The following is a 26,147-nucleotide window of genomic DNA, read 5'->3' as shown; positions in this document are numbered from 1 at the left end:
TTGAAAGAAGCGGATTGATGGGAGGAATCGAATGGTATAAGATTCCTCGCGATATGTAGCTTAATAAGGCAGTTAAAGCAGTTATTTTTTTACGTGAAACAATGTTTAAAGGAAGAGCACTTGATTTTTTTTGAAAAAAGTTCTGACACGAAGTCAAAGCGAATCGGAATTAGTTTAATGTAGTAAAGGAGTTGAATTCAATAATAGGAAAAGTTCAGCCCACAGACGTCATTTTTCGGACTGGAGACCCAAGAAAGGAAGCCTCGAACTGAAATCTAAAGCTGCATTACATCACGACTGTGGGTCTTATAATAATCAATTGTATTACATAGAATTGATCAGAAGAATGAGAAAAATCCAACGAGGAGCCTAGAATTATTCCCGTGGCTCCAATAGTAATAAGCGTGAATTGTGAATCAGTCTACACCAAAAATGACCTAAATGTTTGAAATTGACGAAACTTTGAAAACACTTGGCAAAAATGTTTGAATGTTTAGCGATTTTCTCGAAAACTAAAGGCTAGACTAAAGTCTATTTTTTTCAACAGAAAACAAAAAAAAAGTCCTTCCAACGTTGTAAAGATATCTTTCAATAATTAATCAACAGGAACCTCACTTGTCTGTTTTTCCATAGGCTTTTGACATATTCATTTACCACTATAAAGTTTGTCGTGAAGATGAAAATACATACTGAATTTGAGTTACGACAGATCTTTTTGCTTGACATCGAACATGTAAATTAAAAAATGTCTATCAATGTAAGTCAAAATAACAATTACAAAATTTCTTAAAAAATCTTAAGGATAGTTAAGAAATCGTCCTTAAGTTTACTAATCGTCCATTTACTGTACATTTAATTCCATACATATTACACCACACCACACAAACGTTCGATTCCAAAAATGTATTTTGTGCATTCTGTTGGAATAAAACCGTCAACTATTGCAAAATCCGAGACATGTTTGTTGTTGCGAAATTTGTTTGGATACTTCTCAACTCATAATTCGGCTTCGAGAAATGCGCAATATCGTTTGATATTGCCCGACTTGACCCTAATTCTAAATTTACCCCAAATTTGGACGACACTTGAAAAAATCCGTCTCAAACGATACGAAATGGCTACAATTTTCACAGATCCTGGTAGACGATCAATCTTTTAAATTGATGAACTTTCGTACAGTTCGTTTGTCCAATCGATTTCGAAAAAATGACAAAAACATCAAAAATAAATAGCAGAATCAGACACCCGATTCACGATTTATAAATAACTCATACAGAACGTTATGTTAGTGTAACGTTTAAAATCCCAGGCTGGGTAATTTTAAATCAGTCTAGTTCATCAGATCACGAGACGCCGATCTACAGTCCTCTTAATCGTCAATTCGAATCCTAAGCCATCAAGATGGTATACGAATCCGACTTCTACACGACCAGAAGGCCATATCGTTCCACCCCATCGTATTCGACGTACACTGTTTCGGTAAGTTGATTTGTAAAAGAGTACAGTCATTGTTGCATGAAATTATTCATAACTTACAACAAATGCTTATAAATATCTTCTGAATGAAAATGTGATACCTATTTATAAAAACATTGAAAATAACTGAATTTTTATTTCCAAGTTGTGTATTATAATGGTGGACGTTTTTAGATGGAATTTTATTTATAACACGACGCATCGAGAATCGTTTACAAGGCGGTTTTGCACACGCTGAATTCATTTCAGCTTACGTTTCAACAGCACTTCGGCTGCCACCAAATTTAGCCCGCGCGTCGACCATACAGATTTAATTCACTTTCCTTGCATCACACCGGTTGTCATTGTCATGTTCGCCCATTCCTTTTCCAAGTACATCCTGAAACTGGAAACGGCGCCGTCGCACTAATAGTTGGATACTTCCAGAAACGCGAGATTCCTTGGGAGAAAGTGCCTTTTGTCCCGAGACCGAGTCTGGTGCCGGATCCGGTCACAGCCTTCGGCAAAAAGAAATCAGACGAAGAAGTATTCCGACCCGAACGTAAAAATATCCTTTCGCCATCGGAAAGGGCCAAAATCAGACCAAAAAATCTTGTCGACCCGCCCAAACCGTATTTGTCCGCGCGCGATCTCAACAGGGAAAAAATTTTGATGTCCATTCAACACCAACAACTGACAAATCGGGACGATTCGATGGACGTGATCCTGCCAAGATTGCACAAAGTCGCCGAAAATCCGAATTTGCCCTACAAACGCAGGATCGTGCTAAATTCTGACATACCACCAATTTACTGAATATATTTAAAAGCATTTGTCGCTTTCCCTGCAATTTTCTGCATTTAGATTTTTTAGCATTTCCAACGAAAAAGCATTTTTAATGAGATTAGGCTTTTGCTAGATTTTTGTATTTTTGCCTTTTGCTAATTTTTATTTTTTATACCTAGATTTTAGTACTTCTGCAATATTTGTACGATTTCGCAAATTTTAATTATTTCACAATAAAAATTCTATGAAATTAAATCATTGTTTCCATCAGATCGATATTTTAAATCCTCATATAATATTTGTGTTTGTTATCGTCAAAGTGCATGCGACAAAACAGTCGAGGTAACATTACCCTTAAGGTGGCACTCCACTAGCTTGTCCTACCTGCGAACTAGTGAACGCCTACCCTTAACCTAATATCCCCATTAGTAGTTGTTAAGTTGCAATAAGCTAGATAGTGATATCACATAGATTCTTATTTGCAGTTGGCAGTTAATGTATTTAATAAAATGCATAATAAGAGAGTATATAGTTAATTAATTGTAACAATTTAATGTAAAAATCAAAGTAAATATGTAATGAGCGATCGATTTGAATTCTCAAGATAACGAATACTTCAAATTAAAACTATTTTTTTTAAACCGGTAACCGTTTCGATTTCATTACATTTTTCGATAACCTGATAATTTCTAGATTAGTTTCTCTCTTCTTCTTCTTCGCATTCATACGCGATTCTAGAAATCCACCTTCACTCTACATTTTTTGCAAATTAGAATTGCCGGGACATTTTTAGGTTGTGCGTGGTGCTAATGAGCAGATGCATGGCTGAAGTACGTACACTTCCTTTAGTCACGGAGATGTTTATTTTAAAATTTTGAAATAAGTTGCTGACGTGCAATGTTAACATGGCGTAACAGGTATATTTCAAACTAAACACCTCCGCGATCAAAATTAAGTAAAACGTCAGAGGATTTGCACAGCGTCTAAAAGTGTACTATGCACAATTTCATTGTCATGTCTCATGTATCTATTTGTGGTACCATATGACCAAATAAAAATACCATTCAAGTTACCTGTGAAAAATAAAAGTCTTATTTGATATGTCATTATACTTATTTGGTATTTTATTAAGCATTAAAACGCAACATTGTGTGTTTTACAGTTGTCACAAGACGATTTTTACTTAAGACAATAATAGATTTATGCTTCGACCCGACTTTGTGATGGCCTCTTGATAGTTTTCTAAAAGAGATATTTACAAACAATTGCATAAATTAAGCTAAGATGCTGCATTTTCATTTTCATAGGTTGCTTTGATTACATTTTTTGGTATCATCGATCATAATCATACCACTAGTTATATTATAGCTGATTATAGACTATAACAGAAAATAAAATGTTCTCAAACAGATAATAGACGTTGTGTACGTTAAATAATAATTATTTTTCTTTTTATTATCTTAGGATAAGGGTTTTCAACAACGTATATAAAAATACAAAATATTCTCTACTATCTACATACTTTCAAAACTGAAAATACAATAGTCTCAATAGAAATATTTTGTCAACTATTTGCTATTTGCTAATTATCGTGTAAATTTGGTTGTTTACTACAGAAGTTTGTTTTCGTAAAATAATCTAATAATAATGTGTTTTTGAATTTGGTTCTTGCGAAAAATATTCCACAAGTTTGTAATTTATACTGTGCGATAAAAATATATAACGGATGACAAGGAAAACTAGATCATCCTTTTATTTTCGTGTCTATGAACCTACATATTTGAAATTCATTCCGTGTTATTTTCTTTTTGGGTCCACGGGAAGTGACATATCGTGCATTTGTATTTGATAGTTTGAATAAACAAAAAAATTAGGCATACTGCCATCACGCTAAAGCCTTCCAACAGACCTAAAACTTTGCCTTGAAATTTTAGATTGGAAGTTCAACATGTGCACATTATTTTATACTTCTAAATTTTTGTTTTTCAAATGCGAAAACAATGACTGGCGAAAAAGTGTTGACTCATTATAATAATAAATATTAGAATGTAACAAAGATTTGAATGTAGTTTACATTGATTCTTAAGATGCATTTTAATTTAATCTACAAAAATAAAATCATCATCTAAAGTATGACTAACAAGAATCGAGTGTTACAGGAATTCTAACGTGGAGTTTCGTAATAAAATTTTTAATGGTAGAAAGAAAATTTAAAATTGTTTTCAAATTTTAACATTTTAATAGAATAGGTGCAAATTATAAATTTTAATACAACAAAATTCACTGAATTTATATATCGAAAGAATAGGAATGGCTTTTCGCATTTGATGATTTAGATTTAGAATAATAAAACGTGAACTTAATATCTAGTTTAATTTAAATTTTTTGAAAGGTAAGCAAAAGTTTGGATTTGGATTGAAGTTGCGATCGACCGAGAAATCTTCTGCTATCGACTTGTTTAGCCATATCTAAAATATGCAGTATTAAATATATTTTTTAGTCGATTATAAATTATAAAGTAGTGTTTTTCGGTTTGAATATCTGGACGAAAACGTCATCTTTTCGTCAAAGCATTAGATTTCGTCCTAGGCCGAAAAATATTTTTCGTCGGCTATGTTGTTAAACAATGAATAACGTTCAACAATCAACAACAGTTAAGTTGTCAATGAAACCCTGGAACTTTTCACGTTACGTATCTCGGGAAATGAATACTAAAATAACTATTTATTTCAATAAGTAATCCTGTTCGTAATTGAAGCATTGGGTGGAAAAACAGCGTTAAGCTATTAACGCTGTTTTCTGTATTATTGGTAGAAACGACTGTTGCACAATCTATTGGGTGATTCAAAATGATTGTGGATAAGTATGGCAACTATGTACGAAAATTCATGTGGCAACTTTGTACATAGACAGAGATGACATTAATTTGACTGTTCATAGTCAAATGTCATATAAATGTCAACTATACCCCACCCACACAGTTGCCACATGAATTTATTTGAAGGCCCGATATTTACGACTGTTGTACAATCAAGCATTTTCGATTGCGTCAAAGAATGACCTTGACGACCAAAATTTATTGCTCGCGACTGTACTGCTTTTTTACTTCATTTTGAAATAATCAAATTTATATTTGACGGTTATTAATAATTGTACAAAATGAGAACTAAAAAATCTACGGTAAGTTAAACGTCGATGTTACTATAGTTTTCAGTCACTCTTTCTTTAACCGTAAATCTAAAGACAATAAAGACATTACCAAAGATCAGATGTAAATAATTTTTATTTCATGTCCGGTAGATGTTCGATTATTTTTGTTATAATTTTCAGATTGTAGTGCAGGTATAATAAAAAATATCGTATGATACACGTGTATAAGGGCTTTTAAAGCACTTGCGACGTTAAAAGTACTCGGCTACGCGGAATCAATGTCAATGTCACTGTCAATATGACATTATGCATTATTTAAAACTAGGTATACCAAAATTTGATTCATCTTAAGCGACTTTTGGTCGAGGGCATTTTGTTTATTTTTTCATATTTTAAGTTTTGCCACCTGTTTACGACAAAATACGTATTAATAAACGAATAAACCTGATACATTTCTATCATGAAATAAAGCATTTTCTGCTAAACTAAAGACTTTTTACGTTTTCCACATATAAACTAGGCAAAAATGAATAGGGAATTTTTCCATTTTTGAATTTTTTATAAATACAGTTTAAAATTTGTAATGAAATGTGTAAGAAATATAAATATATACACATTAAATGTAATGTTTCAAGTACCTGTAACATTTTAAATTTATCTAGTGTTTAAGAATACATGGGAGGATTGGGACAATTATTTTGCTTACCAAGAAAAATTGTGGAATTCCCTATTCATTTTTGCCTAGTTTATTAAAGAGCAATTTCAGTTAAAGTTATTATCAGTGTGAAAATTATTTTATATGTAACAGATAATCTTTAATAGTACATCTGTGAAAATGATTTTTTTCCATAATTGCGTCAAAAAATTCATATTCACGCACAGTTATTTATACGTGAAGTGGGTCATTTTCTTACATATGATTTTTTTTACACTGTTGTAAGATTGAAACTATAGAAACCATACATAACAGTGTGTGAAATGCGATTTCACACACTTAAAGCTTTTCTGTTTTTCACTTCACACACTGTTTTCCATTAGTTACCTAGCATGGTCACTGCATTGATACTTCAGATTTCCTACAATAATTTGACTTTTAAAATTTAGTTCTGAAAACAATTATAGAAAAAATATTGTTTATGTTTCGTGCGTGAAGATGTTTTTTGTGCATTCAAAGGCTTATACTGCCTCGACCTGAGTCTCGGCGTAAAAGACCTTTTTGAACTCACTAACTTCAAAATGACATTTCGCAAACGCAACAATTAACCGCGAACGTAGATTTCGCCCACTAGTGCTTCAAAATCATCCAAAAAGCAGTGGCCTTTTTGAGCATTCTGAAAATAATTTGACTTGATAATAATAAAATCTGGTTTACAAAACGTTATTTCTCCAATTTGGATGTTGAAAATTTCTAAAGAATGAAAATAAATCGCTATTAATTCGATTCACACTTGGACAAGCGCCATCTATTCAATAAATTGGAAACTACTGGGTAATAATTTAAAAATGCTAATGTTCGTTTAAAAAAATATTGTATTCGGCACATTCGCGCAAATGAAGCACTCGCTCCTTCGTCGCTTCTGCCTCAAATAATACGCTCATGTGCGAAAAATGTCTTCTCGCACTCGGTTCGTAAATAACTATTACATGCACAAAAAACACTCACTTCACGCACTTAATGTAAAAATTGATATTTTTTTTTTAATTTTCTTAAAGATTTTTTTTTAAATGTTGACAAAAAACTTAAAACGAAATTAAGAAGTTTGTATCCAGAGACAGACGCAATTTTGTGTTTCAAAAATAGAAATGATTATCTCACCGTGCAATATTTAATGGTAATAGAATGTTTTAAAAATATACTAACCGATTTTGAAAATCTTTTTGTAGTCCATAAAATTTGAATAGTAACGAAGTAGTTGTTTACTTTGATTTTTAAACAATCTGCAGATTAAACGACTAACAATGCACGAAACAATGAGTAGAACCTAAGTTTATTAAATGAGCTTTTGGAAATGTTAGTACGATTCAGGGTTGTTCGTTGCAAATATACATTTTGCAAAGTCACAAGCAGATATAGGGTCCTTCATAGTTGATGAGAGACTGTTGTTGTCCTCAGACTCCAAGACATTACCTGGTGCGCGACTCGCCCGACCGCAGCCGCAGAGCTGCTGAAGAGGTGTATTCGTACTCGTATAGTAGTTCCAACCAGTCCAGCCGTTCGAGCGATCCGTACTCCCGGCCGACAACACGTTCATACTCTACAACAGAATCAGTAAACCGCAGTTCCAATTCTGGACCAGGTTCTTATTCTTATAGTACTGAACGTACCTCACGCAGCAGCGGTGACGGACCTGGAGGATATCAGTCGAGCTACAGTTCATCCACTTCTGGAAGACTCCCTGGCGGAACGAGCTACCGCCATTACTCTTACCGCGTCTAAACTTTTAAATTCTAAATCCTGAATCATGTAAACTTGATCAGATCTGAGATGATTTAGGAATTAATACGTTGCCACTAATGCTTCTTGCACAACAAATACCCAAGTTCACTTTGATTATTATTAGCGCATAGTAACTATAGTGTATGTGTCATTCTGACTATTATATGTTATCACTATATTCTTAGATGTACAGGGTACCATAGTACATATGACCCTACAACCAAATTGCAAATTTCAAAATTTTCTGTAGAAACCATCACAAGTAAAATTGTAAAACTTCAACGTTTACAATTTGGTTAGGTGTCAGTTTGTTTGATGCTTATAAGCTATTTCTGCCAAATAAATGTGAGATATTTTTAAATGTATCTTTTCTGAAAAGTGGTTTTGTAAAGTTGTAATTTATTCGCACTTAGAGGTGGAAATAGTGTGGTAGCTCGTAGTACTTATTTAATAAAATTTTGTATTTTAAAATTATAAACATTTGTAAGCATGAACATTTATAATAATAAGAACTAATTATCAACAATATTTTACTTTTTTTATACCTTACTTCTCGACTTTTTAGATGCTCTGTCGATTCTTTTTATTTAATTCAATTTAACTCACACTTCCACCTCAGTCACTCCATTTCCTTCTACCAATAAACAAATTTAAAATAAAATCAATGGACAAACACAAATATTACCTGAATATAAACATGCTGAGACGTGAGAAAACATAGTTGCAGAACAATGACTTTTAAACTGAAGACTTAAGATTAACACTACATTTGTATTCGTTTTATTGGTGTAATATTTAGCCACTAGTAAATTTTAAATCCTATATCTGTACATCATACTGCTTTAAAACTGGCACATGGGCTAAACTGTTTTCTTTGTGCTTTAAATTTTCTTCATTTTACTTTTCATTGCTTTTATTTTTACACAATAAATAACACTTATTAAGATGTGTACACCTGAAAGGTAGGTATAATATAATGAGATAAATAATTTGTTCCGTGCAAAGAGTCGCACATTTTTAAAGTTATCTGTACTCTTCATACAAGAGTAAAAAAAGTTTTCTTTTACTTTGATAAATAAAAACATTATAATCAATAAAACTGTTTTTTAAATAAAATCTGTAGAAATTATAATAAAATATTTCATCTCTGCTTTGTATCCGGTATTCATTTAAGTTTTTCCTCAAAATTGGCGTGGAGGAGTCGATTGTCAACGCGCCACGGATTACGGATTACCGATCAGCTGTTTAAATCTAACCTTACTTTTTGCGTTGTTTGTGTTTTTACTATGCAGAGTGACGAGTGGTGCGTTCACAATCGACAATCGACTCTTCAACGCCAACTTTGAGGAGAAATTTAAATGAACACCCGATATTTCGGTGCTTTATCAGACTGAAAGCTATGTACAATAGTACAATGCTGACAACTGAATGATAGTACCACAATTTTGAATATAAATGCGAGATTATTTATTTTTAAAAATTTTAAAAACATTACAAATAATTACATAATAGTATATTATGAAACAAGATTTATAAACGGCACTTTACACACGAGTTTTATTAGGCACCAGCGGAGCGAGTGTTTAATAAGCGAGTGTCTAGAGAAGTTTATAAACGAGTTGCATACTAAGTATACTTTTTCTACGACCAAATGAACAATGCAAATATAACACGTAACTTCTTTACTCAACCTGTCAATTGACAAGTGACAACTAACTTCGTTTTGAGTGCCACATGATTTTTGCTATTAGAAAAACCAGAGCGTGACTAAAAGCCCGTTGCTAACTTCATTTCGTGACTAAAGCGCACAAAGTCACAGCTTGTCAAGGTGTATTTAAAAGATCACTTAGCGTCATGGAAACACGCGATAAATGGCGTTTTAAATGTAGGAGTAAAAAAAACAAAAACATAATATTTTTAAATTTCACATCATTGAATTCTCAAAAAAATACTCTTTAAAAATATTAAATTTGACCCCCCGTGCCATTTAAAAAAATCAACTTAGCCTTATAGGTACCTTCAAAATAAATTATGCTAGAAAAAATAAAAAAATCTCGGATGATAGAATTTAAACACTTCTAACTGTGTGCCAAATTTCAATGAGATCTGCTAAACCGTTCTGAAAATATTTAGCTGTATCCATACTTTTTAGCGAACCTGTATAAGATTTAAGTAAAAAACTTGCATAAACCTATGTAATTTAGCAAATAAAAATGTTCTAACAATATGTGAATTTTAATTACCTCCAAGTAGGATAATATTGGTATTTTAAACTAATTTCTTTTGTTTTCTTACATTCTCTGGTTTTATTGGACATCTACAGTCTTCCCCATCTAGACAAGTGAGGATTCTACCTGGACTCGGTAAAGTAAGTACATAATTTGTTCTCAGATTAAATAGATAATTCTTGTTAACATCTCATTTTATAACAATTTATGTCAAAATTATTCAACCCGTAATAAAGTTATTGCACATTACAACTGCGCCTATTTTACGGTGCATTTATCTAAGAACAAGAAAGTTAAGAAGTAACAAGTTAAGTTAAGAAATTATTTTTAAATATTGCTGTCGTTTTAAATGCCAAAAGCATAACATTTGCATTTTCACGAAATAGTAATTTGAAGCCTCAATATGCAAATAAAATTTTGTATTTTATGGCTATGAATTTTGTACATTGTTACAAGTTATTTGGAATTATTTTATTTTATAGGTACATGTTGTCCACACTTACGACCGAATTGTGCCATACGTGGGCCACAAGAGATTGACCGTAGTAACACTGCCACCAAAAGTTTATTCGACAAGACAATCGGTACTTCAAAGGGAGTATGATTGGATCGAAAATAAGGTTCGGCCTTGGGTTGCGTATTCGCCAACTAATCGCTACCTCAACTCCGCTTCTTCTGTGGTAAGTTATAAGTTTACAAGTCATTTATTATTTCTGCCTCCCGAAATAACAATTTGCATGTCTAAATTTTGATTTTTTTTTATCATTCAACTAGTCATTTATTTTTAAACAATTTTTGATGGCCTACTAACATTTCAAAATAAAATAAATATGGTAAAAATAAGAAAATGTGCAAAGGATTTGTTGTACGTAGACAATATAAAATATTTTACAATATGAAAGGTGTAATTGTGTATATCCAAATACATAATCTTAAATTATTTTTTCAATCGAGGTACACAAGAAATAATCTTTTTTTGTGACTTTCCAATATTTTTCACGGTAAACAGATTTTGTTAACATCGTGTGAAATAATTTCTAAAATAAAAAATTCACAGTCACACGTTTTAAGACAATCATTTGGGTTTTCGCAACATTGTTTATAGGAACATTTAAATGTTAAATTAAGCGAAACTTAGATATTAGTCTTTTTTATTAAGTTTAATTTTAGGTTGGTCAATTTGTAAATAATAATTTATGCAGCAAGTGCATAAAATACAATTTTTTCACGAATGGAAAGTTTGACTTTGTGCATGAGTTCCATACAATATTTTTTCTACGACTGTCTGCAATTAATATCAAAATATAAATCTAAAATTTGACATTTCCAAAGCCAAGATCACGATTCACGAGACAACTTCAATTGTTTTCAGTGCTCTTTCATGATTCGACTATTTCAACGCATGTGTAGAAATTGATGTTTTACGTACTGAAAACAGTAAAATATAGACAGTTTTTTTAAAAGTCGTAGAAAAAGATAATTTATTGCACAGTATCCGTTTCAGTTGTGAAACCTCTTTTACAATTTGTAAAATATTCCTCGAGAAAGTAATGTGATTCTTATTTTTATCCAATTAGCAGAATACTTTGTTTTGTTAAAATGTTAAATTGTGTTGATACGTTAGAACAAAATTTTTTATGAACAGACTAAGCATGCCACTGGTCAGTGTCGTTTAACATTTTGTCACATGAAAGTATTTTTATATTGATAATTATTTATACATTTTTATTATATTTTTGCTGAAAAAATCTCGTTGACATTTAGTCTCAAACCCCAGAGACTTTACACATTTTATAAAATGAGAGATTGTAGTAGAAAACTCTCAAACCAACTCATAAAGTATCCGGTGTTTTTTTTTTAATTTCACCTCGTAGTAGGCGTTGAAGAGTCGATTGTGAACGCACCACTCGTATAAAACGTAAGATTTAAACAGCTGATCCGTGATCCGTAACCTTCAACGCCTACTATGAGGTGAAATTTAAAAAAAACACCGATACATTAATATTGTGTATTGTGAGAGCTAAAAGTTTGGAATAATGGAAATACTTTCTTTCCCTCGTTGAAAAGAACTAGGTCAAGTCAACTTTATTTTTAAAAGAAACATTTTCCGATCATTTTCAATATTTTGTCCATTTCCATTTTCACGCAATGATGGCATCGCATTTTTTTTAAACAGCACTCCTCGATTTTTGCAGATTTGGATAAATTATCAATTCTCATGTATGCCCATGTATCTAGGTACCATGTACCGATAGTTACTAATAGTGAGATCTACAAAAAAAAAAATCGTTAATAAGAAAATGATACTCACACGGCTGAATTTCGATATTTCAATATCAGAAACTAAAAAACTTCTTCCAACAAAAATAATCAATCAAAATAAATGTTCAGGCTGATTGCCTTTCCTTCTTAGCTAATCGTTTGTGGGAACTCAGAATAAACATTTTGGATGAATGAAAGATAAGCTTAATATCAGATATAACTCCAGTCATCTAACTGACATTGTAACGTCATGCAAAACTCATCATATACAATTAAAAAAAAATTGAATCAAAATATTTACATTGTTGTTAAATTATTTATAGCTATAAATAATATGTCCCAAAAAATTTGAGTATGAAGTATGTATTAACACGCTAAAATTACATTGAAATAACGTTTTCTGAAATTGATTTCGAACATGGTTTGTCATTATTAACTTAACTAAAAACTACGAATTGTCAACTAAGATGAACAGCGATCATCTTTTGTTTTTTGGAAAAATATTTTTTAAGAATTTTTTAACGCTGGTCAGATCATGTTGCTTTTCTTCCTCGTTGACTTCGTGGGGAAGGCTCAAACCGAAAAATATTTTTCTGTTCTCTAGTGTCCATACAAAATTTTGTGAACTATTGGGTCAGCACAAGTACCAAAATAAAAAAATATGAACACATGGACTTCTATAGCAAGGAGATTTTTCTCACTCTTACACAAACTGCTTCATTGTCATTTTCTACAATGATTTTTTTATTCCAAGATATACATTTATAACAATTACTTCACTAATATACATACTACTAAATCTACGTACTGGTTTGGCAACAATCGTTGCAACTGAGATAGTAAATACTAAATATACCACCATAACGAGCTAGGCCATAAATATTTTTGTTATAAAGTGATATACTTGCTGAACCTTGGATAACAGTTTTTTATATTACTGTTCATATTTAACTTGTGCATTAACATATTGTGCAGAAACTACAACCTAATTTAATTTAGTATTTAATGCAACAAACTATTTTAAGTCATTTGATGCACTTATAACTACTTAAGTATATGAATTTTGCATGAACGTTATATTGAGAATAAGGAAATTCTAAAAAATTAAATTTATTTTTTCAGAGAATCGTCTATGTTCGAAATCCATTAAGTGGATTAAAATATCATTCAGAGTATATTCCGTCTCGATATTACAACTTTTATAGAATGTATCGTCCGCTTTCTACCTATGACGATTACGATTGGCCCTATTACAGGCCACTTAGCCTCTACTATAATTATTGGCCCAGTTATATGCCTAGTTATCGCACACTTAGTTATCTAGATGACGTACCAATTTATCGTTCTCTTAGATTGCAACGTGTAAGTATGCATTATGAAAAGCAAGCCAAGATTCATAGCTTTTTATACAATTAGTTGTACTTTTGACTCAGATAAAATCTTTCTAATTTTACCAGAACAAAACTATCTTCTGTCATCAAACCATTTTACTGAAATTTTACTCATACAAAATATTTAGTGTGTTGTTATTACTTAAGTTATAGAACAAAACACAATATTAATAATTTTTGTCTCTTAGATATGTGTATCATAACATATTTACATAAAAACTTACGAGATAAAAAATATTTGCTTTGTTTGTTTGTCTGAAATGTTTTCCAATTGACATTTCAGGTGACACGTGACTCGATTATATTTTTTTTTCAAACACTTCTTTCTGCGGTCATAAACTGTCAAAATTTAAAAAGCTGATCAAGAATGTCTCAAATTTTGTTTGTTTTTCGTATATTGTCACTTTTGAAACTTTGTTGCTGTCACTGTTGGTTTAGTCTCACATTTATGAAAACGTCTTTATTTTTCATTTTATGCGCTGTTTTTATTAAAAACAGATTTTTTCAAAACTAACTGATATGCAATATTACAAAATGGTTTAGTCAACTGAACAAAAGTCGTACATATATGATTGAAAGTTATTTTTACATCGAATGCAAGATCAAAGGTGAGCAGGTTGTCACTTAGCTAAATATAACATAATACCGTGCGATTGAAAATAAAAAAAATCGCGTTGGCCATGATTAATACACTTCAGTTGGCAGCACGTAAATATACATATAATTCAAATGTCATCAGATGACATTAATTACAATACTAACTGTTATTCCGGACTTTCAAGGCACTTACCAATAACTTGCCTTGATTATTTTGTTTTTCCATACCTGAAAAACAACGTGTTCAAAAACAGCCCTGGCACAATTCCCGAATTAATGCAAGTAATTACTGATTGCAATTTAGTTGATGTCCCGACTTTGCGAAGGTCATTTGAAAACATGAAGCGAAGAGAGTAGCATTATGTTTGGATCCTGAAGGCAGACATTTCGAACATTTACTTTAGTGTATAAGTACGAGAAGCTCCTCATGATTCTTTTACAACCGACAGGTCACACATAATGCACACCTTTATGAAAATTAAGATTTCAACGTTCTCAAAATCACTAACCTAACTTTTAAGACTGACATCTGATAATTGAAATTTGAACGAACTGCCAACTGAAATTTTTGGTCTCAGCCAACTCTAATTTTTTTTTTTTGATCTCACGGTATTATACTAGACATTCGTTAGTAATTCTACTCTTGACCAGATTTTTATTTAGACACCCAATACGTATGGACACGACATAAATAACTAAACTAAATTCGAATCTGATATACATATGTATAATTTAATCTTAATACAATGAATATAAATATAGGAATAATTAATAGATATCTAAATTTAATCAACTTAAATTAAGCATGGCATTTCTTGGCCTAACAATAGAAAAATAACTGTCATTTTTAAATAAGCCAAATTTAAGACACAAATTAAAAATTAATATTATAATTAAATAAATAAATAAAAGTAAAATAAATGATCATTTACAATCTTGAAAAATGTAAATACATATTTATTACCAGTCAAAAGTGGAAAACTTGATTGTAAGAACTATGAATTTTGAATTAGATGCTTATTCATTGTTATAAAATAATGCTTTAAATTCTCTTAGCTGCAATGCTCTATAACAAATAACACGTAGTAGATTATTACAAAACAACAACAATTTACAGGAAGAACACAAAATCATGAAGAGTATATTGAACAAGGAGATATAAAAATGTTGGTCGCCAGTAGAAATAACACTGAAAATAATTGAAAATGTTCCTAATAAAACAAAAGCAATGTAACATTATATGCTTATTATATATACAATAACAAGCTATTTTTTCTTCATTATCATGCGCTCCTTAAAGTTATAACATTACCCAATTTATTTCCAGAAATACGATTCACTTACTGGATTAACTTGTCCATATTACAACAGATGGTATAACTATTACAACTATTACAGATATTACCGACCACTTAGTCTGTATTGTCACTATTCTTGGCCAGATCACTTTTGTTATAATTGTTATTATCGTCCTGGATTACAACAGATGGTATAACTATTACAACTATTACAGATATTACCGACCACTTAGTCTGTATTGTCACTATTCTTGGCCAGATCACTTTTGTTATAATTGTTATTATCGTCCTGGATACTCTTCGTCACTTTACAGTAATGATTGGTGGCCAATTTGGAGATATTATAGGTACTTGGACGCTACTTGGCCTTCAAAAAGATCATACTATTGGTCGAAATATGTTCCCATTAGCTATAGCTTGAACAATATATCATCTCGTTACGCAAATTATTTTAAAAGTGTAAGTATGCCTAAATTATTCGTATTCTAAAATACATGTCTACATAACAACGCAAATAAACGCAAATAAAATGAACGCAAAATCTTTTAAACATTGTGTAAACGATACATTAAATTTTATCTCATTCGCAAACCCTACTCGCTATTAATTCTGTTTAATGTTACTAATTATTAATCTTGCGAACGCAGCTACGACAAACATTTTACAATTTGTTTGTGTTTGTCTAAAGAATTAATATACTGGTTGTAATAATTTTCAGATATTTGACGATGAAACGAGGCTGATTAAAGCTCAGACGGCGTCTCTACTTAAGCAGATCCACCTCCCAGTACCTCGAATTAGAAGTTGGCACATAGCTCCATTAAACAGGTAAATATATTTGTCAAAGTTAGCCGGATATTGAAAAATGATTAATAATAATTTATTGCCAATATAAAAAAACACCGGCCGAGTTTCTTTTTCAATGGGTTCTTGCTTTTAAATTCAAATAATTTAAATTGGCAAATTAGGTTCACTTCTGTGCAATAAAATTAAGCAATAAATCAAATATTTTATAGTTTCAACGGGACATAACCAAATTCCTAGCACAAAAATATTTATATAAATCAGTCAATTTTTTAATGAATGTCAAAATGCCGCGTCATTTAGATAACAATTCAAAAATGTTTTCAAATGTTTTATCAATTACAATAGACCCGTATTATACAGGGTGTTAGATAAATGTCCTGCCAAACTTTAACCGCGAGCTACTAGCTTCATGTAGAACTCGGGAAAACTATTTAAAAAATTGTATGTCAAAAAATAAATTGACATTTAATTTTTGAGGTACAATTTTTTTTGAATTACTTTTAGTCTTCTACGTTGTCCCACAACCTCGTAGGTAAAATTTCGGCACATTTTAAAAATACAACGGACAACGTAGAAGACTAAAAGTAATTAAAAAAAAATTACGTCAAAAATTAAATATCAATTTATTGTTTGACATAGAATTTTTTAAATATTATTTCCGAGTTTTACATGAAGCTCGCGGTTAAAGTTTAGCAGGACATTTACCTAACACCCTGTACAGTGTGGAATAAAATGATTTTCATCTAGTTACCTTTGCATTACCCTTGTAAAAATACGAAATGCCGCTCTACAAAAAAAAAGCCTAACCTCAAAATATATATCCAAATTCCAAATGTGATTTATTGCGAAGGGATGCATCCATTCATCACAGTTGAGATTGAAATTAAAAAGGAGCTAACAAAAGCAAGTCACAGCTAGTGTTGAAAGTGGCCACCAACGTTTTGTAATTCAATTTTGTAAATTGTAACAATTGTCAATTCGATTGATGACGTTTATTGACAGAACTAATAGTTCGGCACTTCAAAAAAAAAGTAGAGCGGTGCAGGAATATTTACGTGTGCAAAAATTCCCAAGCAAACTAGATGAAAATAATTTTGTTCCACACCGTACAACTAAAATATTGTGAAAAATATTCATAAGACTTGTGCTTAATTTTATTGCACAGAAGTGTACTCACACTGTTTTTCTTTTGGTTTTTCTCTTTTGTCAATTGTATTTCACTATTTCTCAAAACTATTTCATATTTGCGTCACTTTAACATTTAATAGATGTAGGAAATAGTTTTGAGAAATAATGAAACACAATTGACAAAAGAGGAAAACCAAAAGAAAAACACTGTAATGAAAATATAATACATAATGTTTATCGTAAATTTTGAAAGACTAGAATAGTATGTTGTGATACGTATCTTATAAGAGGTATTTTGTAGCACGAACTTGCGAAGACTGCCATGGAGAAGTAAGTGCTACAAAATGTACTATTTTTTCTACTTCGCGCTTTTTTAGCCATTTTTAAATGAAAATTAACAATTTTCATTTGAAATGGGGAATTTTATCGTGGTTGGTAACAAATGTCATATTGTTTCGAAGATTCAAATTTCTTTATCTGCCCCGCCCATTACATTTTCTTAGTTACCAATCAAATAGGTTGTTAAGACGATCTGATTTACACAGAAAAAAAATTCTGACATTCGAATTGTCTTAATGACATTTTATTTTTTAAAACCTAAGCAATAATTGTGGACTTGACAGCAAAATTCTAACCTTAACTTTTTTACGTGGCAAATATGATGAAAAATTATACAGATTGAATCTGGCTTTGATTCTCATTGGTAAATTTATGTGGGCGGTGTAGATAAAAAGTTATAACGTCAATACTATAAGACACTTATTCAACAAAGTTGCAATTTGAGTAATATTACTTGCAATATGTTCTGTGGTTTATCGGTACCTACAGTGCGTTCACAATCGAGTCTTCAACGCCTACTTTGAGGATAAATTTAAATGAACGCACGATAAAACAAATCCAATCTATCATTGATTAGCGATAGTTCCGAAATCATATAATTTTTATTTTTCACTTTACTATAATTGAATGAAAATTTCTAGGATATGAAATATGTAAACATGCCCATAACAACCGGGGCGTAATGAATTCATTACGCCCTCAAAAAATTCCAGCGATTTTGGTTCTAAATGAGTATGATTGTGGATAAAACGTTGTATTCGTGTTTTAGTCGCGTTTTATCTACTATCGGCTATCGTCTCGCGTTTAAACCTTCTAGCGTGGATAAAACGCTATCTAAAACACACTCATCGTAGGTGGCTGTGCGCTATGCTTTAGGTGCGCTTTAGGTACCTACTGACCCCGTACAATAAATACGTAAACAACCGGGGCGTAATAAGAGGGCGCAAGAAAGTTGATTTCAAAAGTGAATATTTAGTCCATAGCGATGTAGGAGTGTATTTTCCAGACTAAACATACAATTAGACAATAATTTTAATGTGAAACTTACCAGTTCTCGAAAGTTCACCAATCGTACTTACAGTCACATTTACGGTCGATATTTCATGTTTTGACTGCCATATCCTAGAGGTTTTGTATGTAGGTACTCTTTTACATATTTTCCTTTCGATTTAAAAGGTACAGTCGCGAGCAATAAATTTTGGTTGTCAAAGTCATTCTTTGACGCAATCGAAAATGATCCATTGTAAAATTGTCGTAAATATCCATAACCTATCATCATGTTGGATGACATTAATTGTCATTTTTTTCTTTTGACAATGCATAAGCAAATGTGATAATTATAAGTAAACAATCTGTTTTTGTTTCATAGGCTACCAGATATTATATTAATGTGGGTAAAGCGTACACAAAAGTGCCAATTCTTTGTTAATTTTTAAACAACACAAATTGAAAATAAAATAAATCTTGTATGCACCACGGTGTCACCGAATGATTACGCCCATCTAACGATATCATCGTTCTCCGGGCGTAATCATCGTAGTAACGCCCTTGGTGCATAAATAGCTAACATTGGTTTAATAAAAATACTTTCAAGCTACAATCTTTCTACATTTTGCGATTAATGTTTTTCAGATACGGTGTTACTTCTTCCTTGCCCGTTAAATACAGCAATGATACATACATTCACAGACTCCTGACTGTATCTCCAAATTCTAAAATTGAATATGCTACATATTACACGGAACCCGTTAAAAAGTATATCGGTGAGTTTTGAAATTTAAAAAGATATGCTTAGATACAGCTTGCTGCAAATTATTTTTTAATTAACAGTATCATACAAGTTTATCTACCTGCTTGATAAAACTACACCCACCATACTACCTTTTGAACCATAACGTAATAAAAAATATTGGATGAAAAATAGTATATGTATTAAGGTACAAGTTTACAAGGAAGCCTTTAAAGCACGCGTAGCGGAGTGCTTTTAACGTCGCAAGTGCTTTAAAGGCCCTTATAAACGTGTATCGTACGCTATTTTTTATTATACCTGCACTACAATCTGAAAATTATAACAAAAAAAGTAATCTGTGTCATTAATTGTTGATATAGAAATGGTCAATTGTTGTTGTTTCGTTGCCATGTATATTTGTTATAAATTATGTATAAATGTGTATTAGTGTTTTAAAGGCCCTTTTTCTTACGCCGTTTAGTGTCAAAAACAGGGATTATGATTCAGGTATAATAAAATAGTAGTTTACTTGACGAGTTTGTGTGTAAATTGGGCCTTTTTTGGCACGCGTGGGCCAATTTACACACGAACGAGTTGAATACAACGTTTTTTTGTTCGACGAGCCCCTTAAAGACTTTAAAACCTTTAAAATTAGCTTGACGTTTCATTTTGACAAGTTGTGACATTTATCAAAATCCGTTCACATAGGAGAAAATTCTCAATTTCTGACAGTGTCGAACAAAAAAAACTATTCTTTCTGCCATTGACAGACATAATGACAGTTTTCGGGTTTGATGACGTAACCGTAAAAAAAAATAGATTTATTATCCATCACTCAAGAGGTATGTGGTAAAAAAAGTTCGCAAGAGACACAATTTTTGTAAAATGTGTACACACACCGTATATTTTTGCAATTCAGTTTTAGCTTTATTTTGTTGCATTTACTTTTCCCGCTTTCGCTTTGAAATGTTCCAAGAACTGTGACATCTGATTGTGGCATATCACCAAATGAGAATACTTTTGCGAAAAGGTTTGTTACGGTTCTTGAATTGCCACGTCTTACGATGTACTTTCACATTCCTGCCTTTAGTGAGAATAAAAGTATCCATCAGGCTAAAGTAAATCACCATTCCACGCTTAAACGGTAGTAGCAGATGGGCATTAACTTCATTGTGTTATTTTTTTGTGTGCATTTGATTGACTTGAGTTTGACTGACCACAGGCCAAGGCCATCTATCGTGTGTCTCATATGCAGGAGATAAAGGCTACAATCGCCGCCGCCCTCTGGCAATTTACGAGGACGCACTCAAAAACGATATCCAGCTGTTAAGCTATTATATAACCAAATTTCGACAAGAAAAGACCCAACCAAAAGAGATCAAAGGTATATCAAAAGCTTAAACTACAGCCCTGTTAGATACTCCAGCACGCTTTTAAAAAAATCGATAAATAAACATACTAGTTTTGCAAAAACCTATTTCTTCCCAAGAAACAAATCAATCTTGATTTTGCAATTTTTGTCGAACTCTTATGTGTATCTATCCGTTACGCTTTTCGTTATACTTTCTTTATAATGCGTACCTGAAACATTGTCTTGACAAAATGCGATAAAGGTACAGCCTAGGATGTAAACATTTATAAAGAATGTATTATTACTTGTCCCCCTAAAATACTTGATCTTTCTCCTTCATGTTTGTGTCTAACAAGTGTGTATTGATGTTATTGGTTTTCCTTACAGCTGGAAGTGTAGAAGAAATACAACAACCCGAAATTACCGAATAACCCCTGCTGACCCCCTTATTTATATTGCGACACACGACTTTTGCGTTATATTTGTTACCTCGCTTTCCCATACTAAACCCCTATCGTCGATTATTTTTCTTCATATACTGTCGAAGTTAAGTGGCCAATCTTCACGTTGTTTTGGGAGAACGTCATCGTGTCAATTTTGTAAATAAATATTTAATTTGTTGTACAAATCTGTTTTCCCATTCAAATCTGCAGATTGCCAATTTACATCTTAATTAATATTTTCTTACTGTTTTTGTTATTGTTATGTGCACGAATTTGATTTTGTTATACATCTTACTGACAAGGGAACGGGCTTTGTTTTTCTTTATCAGATTACTAAGGTGTGGTCACTGCCGAAATAGCTCGCTCTCTTTTAATCCATGCGAAATTTTGTATAAACATTACTTTTAGCCTTTCACGACTCATACTAATGCAAAAATATTTTTCATTAGTATGTGAATTCGTATATTGTTTTCATGTACTCACCCATAATATTATGAACGATGTGTTCAATCAATAAAACTTTATTTTATTACCTTTTGTTTCATTTTTCAAATACTACAAATAGTGCAGGAGCAATGGCGTACACCTTTAAACATAGTCTCTTTCAGCATCTACTATGTTTCTTTTTTTATGGAAATGATTTTTGTTTTTTGTTTTTGCCACTTATTGCACATGTTTAGCAATATAGAATGATTTTTCTAACAATAAATTAAGTCATTTAAACATGATACGGTAAATAAATCCATTAAAACCCACGCCACTGGATGGATAACCACCAGCAAATCACCTACGTAAGTTTATGATAAAAATTATAAATAATAACTAAAACTGAACATCTAAATACTTAACCACTAGTTACAGCCATTAATATAGTAATTGTTTGATTTTATCAATTACTCTAATTAGCGCCAAGCTTAAATGATTAAAATTGTTAAAATTGGCCAATTACTGCTTCGTCTTTAGAAATAATTTTTGTAATGTAAACACAATGGTTTACGGAAATAATTCTACTAATCGTTGTCATCGTTGACTAATTTCAGTTCCTTTATCTGCCTCGCGTCCGTCGAGAATTTTCTCCGTTCAGAAACCATTGGACGATCCTGTGGTGCAGGAAATCAAGGATTTGCGAGAAGCAAGAGCGGCGCGTCTTGCCAAAATTTACGCAACTGATGAGAAGTCAGCAAGTGAAGTGGAAGACAATCTGAAAGCGAAGAAAAAGAAAGAAGAAGCAAGATTAGCCGAGGAACGGTGAGTGTTTAAATTTTGTTTCTGCAGAGTTTTTAAACGAATGGACTAGAGCTATTGCTGAAGAACAGGCAAGGAAAGCTGCTCAAGCCAAGAAAGAAGAAGCAGCAAGAAAAGCAGAATTGGAGCGGCAGGAACAGCTTGCTGCCCAAGCTGCTGCCGAACGCGCGGCTGAATTGGAAAGACAAGCAGAGAAGGCACGTCAGGATGAATTAGCAAAGCAGGTATGGTGAAAATGGATTGAGTTGTTTTCTATAAAGTTTAAAAATGTGTTTTTGATTAAAGGCTGAAATTGCCAAAGCGCGTCAATTGGAGGAAGAAAAAGCCCGCCAGGAAGAACAGAGACGTTTGGAAGAGGAAGCAAAAGCAGAGGAAGAACGCAAGCAGCTGTTACGTTTGGAGGAGATCGCACGACAGGCTGAAGAAGAAAAGGAAGCTGAGCTCGCCCGTCAAGCCGAGGAGCTTGCGGAGTTAGCGAGACAAGAGGCTGAACGTGCAGAACTAGAACGCCAAGAAAGGGAGCAAAAGGAGAAAGAGCAAAAGGAGGCCGAACTGGCTGAGCTTGCTCGACAAGAAGCTGAACTAGCCGAACTAGAAAGACAAGAAAAAGAATTAGCCGAATTGGCGAAACAAGAAGCTGAACTGGCCTCGAAAACTGCGGAGGAGACGGAAGTACCTGCGGCAGAAGAGAGCGTTGAAGAAAGTGAAGTGGCCGAAACTGCCAAAGAAGAGGTCGCAGAGCCAGCAGCAGAGGAAATTAATGATGTTACTGCAGAAGAAGTGGGGGAGTCGACTCCTGAGGAAACCGTTGCTGCTGAGGCGACTGATGAACCCGTCGTTACGGAACCAGAAACGGAAGAACTAGCCACTAATGAAACAGCAGCAGAAAAAGAAGAATGATAAAATCCCTAAATTATTAAAGTTACTAGGAATATAATTAAAACAAATATCGTTAAAAAGTGTTCAAAAACTCCGTTATCCCAGAGTTATGATTTCAGGATCTTCTTTTCCAGAGAAGTTCTTTAGAAGTTCGCGTGTATCACTTTACAAAAAAAAAACCGTTTTTGAAATTACAAATTATTGTATAACCTAGAGGTATTTTCATATTTGGTGGCGGAAACAAAAGACTGAGAAATGTCACAAAAATGTTTTGTCAGTGTCAAATTTCTCATAAACGCTGTAAAAAGGAATGTCTAGGTAAATTTAAATTTTCGCTAAATAGATTGAAAAAAACAAATTCTAAGGAAACCAATTTTTGTCAGTGCTTCAAAATGAAAAGTTATTCTCATATAATCAAACGTATTACAAATTATTTTTCTAGTTCGACGATGAATAACTTTCTTATTGCCAATTTGCTGCATTTCTGTCGAAATCACGAACGTCTTTGAGAAATTTGACACTGACAATACCAATTTGTGACATTTCTCAGTCTTTTGTTTCCGCCACCAAATATGAAAATATCTCTACGTATAATTACTTTTGCTGTAAGATTTATAAAAAAAAATATTAATGAAGAACTTAATAAATTCGTTTTGACAGAATTTATGACCATTTAAGTTAATGTCAAGTTTTCTTTATTTATTTGCATTTACTGCTTTAATATAATATTGTTTTGTACATTTTATTGGACTTTTTATTTATCTGTTTATTTTTACTTGTTTAATTAGCAATAACTTTTATGCAGTTTATGCGGTTATAATATTATGTATTTAAAATTTAATAAAAATCATATAAACATTTAACAAGAATTCATATAATTATTATAACAATACATTCAGGGCAAGTCACATACGGTTTATTTCTGAATTGATTTTGTACGCAACCAAAAATACTGATGACGCTGACTCCTTGATACCGTTTATAATGTGATTTAATTTAGTAATCAACGTAGGTATGTAATTTGACTAAAAATGTCAAAATGACGTTTCCCTGTTCTGAATAATGAAATTAAAAATTAAATTCATCAGCTATATAAAAAAATATCATTTTTATTACTTTTGAATTTGCAAAATTATAAATTTTAGTTTATAATAATGTGGCCCTTCTGTTAATGTATGCTTATAAACTGATCGAAAAAAGTTAGAGATATTGCTAAATATTTAAGTTAACTTTATCAAAATCACGGCCTCCTAGATTCATAAGAGACTCGCCCCGTATTGTGGCGCACCCTATAAAACAAAAATAATGCTTAGAACTACGAATGCGACAGGCCGGATAAGAGACGAGTCTCTTATGAATCTAGGAGGCCGTGATCAAAATGCATCAGTAAGTTTTTTTAAGAAGAATTATTGAAATGTTTTTTTTAATAAAAGTTTTCACACATAGGTATAATGAGTTTTGACTTGTGTCAAACTTTTACTCTTCTTGTGATACCTACGTTATAAATTATATCAATATCCCTAACTTTTTTCGATCAGTTTATTAAAAAAAAACAACAAAAAATATAAATAAGTAACTAAGAAATAAAAATTATAGTAAACAAGTAACCAACTGTTTCATTTTGTTAACGATTAAAGACGATAGGATATTAAAAAGACCTAAAAATCTTTATAGCTATTCCTCCACATTACTTGCAAGAATTATTCCCGAAACGCGGCAGGCGATTTATGAAAAATGTAGCGGGTGTTTTTTTAAATTTCACCTCATAGCAAGTGTTGCGAGTCGACTGTGAACGCGCTATACAGGTTACGGATCACGGATCAGCTATTTAAATCTTACGTTTTACAAGAGTGGTGCCTTCACAATCGACTTTTCAACTGTGAAATTTAAAAAAACACCCGATATAAATGAGCTCACGGACAAAATTAACGCATACCTATTTTTCGTTTTAAATTTTTTTAAAACTTTAGTGCAGTTTTTCTTGTTAAGTTCTTTATGGTGAATTGTCTTCGGTGTATTATTCCTACTATGTAGTTCACCAATCGACAATATCTCCTATAGTAAAACGATACGAAAATACTGGGGAATACAGAAGACGGTTTGGAGAAGTACGTAAAAAGTGTACAACGAAAAGGGATGATCGCTATTTGCAAATTCAACCTTTACACAATCGCACATTTACAACCCCTCGACTAAAAAATGAACTAGATACTGAATGCAACGCAAGTGAATGTAAGCTCAAAAATGGTAAGACGAAGGCTGAAGGAAGTAGGTTTCGATCCAAGAACTTTTGCCGAAGTCCCGTGGCTTCTGTCACATCATAAAGTCGACCGATTACAGTTTGCACAAACTCATGCAGATTGGGATGAACATCAATGGAGAAATGTTCTTTTTCCAACGTCGCTTATGAAAATGATATTAGGGTGTCCAGAAAGTTCTGAGCGTTTTTTAGAAAAATAGATAAAAATAAATAAACATCTATTACTTAGGGCCGGTTTCACCAACGCCAGTTAAAGTTAACTGTAGGTTAAATTATACGAAAACATTGTTGTAACAATAGGTAACTACGGTAACTTTAACTGCCGTTGGTGAAACCGGCCCTTAAAAAATTAAACAACAATT

The 26,147-nt window shown here is 32.2% G+C and overlaps 1 protein-coding gene across 4 annotated transcripts; it reads left to right on the top strand.

The window, feature by feature from the left end:
- Positions 1-1,305: 1,305 nt before the first annotated feature.
- On the top strand, positions 1,306-24,268 carry LOC138123421 (uncharacterized protein CG45076-like). Of its 4 annotated transcripts, XM_069038173.1 has the most exons (12): positions 1,306-1,479; positions 10,152-10,196; positions 10,539-10,736; positions 13,441-13,680; positions 15,634-15,736; positions 15,912-16,063; positions 16,323-16,432; positions 19,511-19,641; positions 20,830-20,991; positions 22,442-22,649; positions 22,699-22,870; positions 22,932-24,268. In XM_069038173.1, exons 1-12 carry the CDS (start codon positions 1,402-1,404, stop codon positions 23,544-23,546), a joined length of 2,214 nt encoding a protein of 737 aa, XP_068894274.1. In that variant the 5' UTR covers positions 1,306-1,401; the 3' UTR covers positions 23,547-24,268. The 4 variants fall into 4 exon arrangements, with proteins under 4 accessions (XP_068894274.1, XP_068894272.1, XP_068894271.1 ...); XM_069038171.1 differs by lacking the exons at positions 15,634-15,736; positions 15,912-16,063 and having other exon boundaries at positions 1,308-1,479; positions 20,863-20,991; XM_069038170.1 differs by lacking the exons at positions 15,634-15,736; positions 15,912-16,063 and having other exon boundaries at positions 1,308-1,479.
- Positions 24,269-26,147: the final 1,879 nt, after the last annotated feature.

Source organism: Tenebrio molitor, chromosome 2 (genome assembly GCF_963966145.1).
Source record: "Tenebrio molitor chromosome 2, icTenMoli1.1, whole genome shotgun sequence".
Classification (NCBI taxonomy): domain Eukaryota; kingdom Metazoa; phylum Arthropoda; class Insecta; order Coleoptera; family Tenebrionidae; genus Tenebrio; species Tenebrio molitor.
Note: the sequence above shows the minus strand (reverse complement) of the source record. Positions and strands in the feature narration are given on the sequence as shown.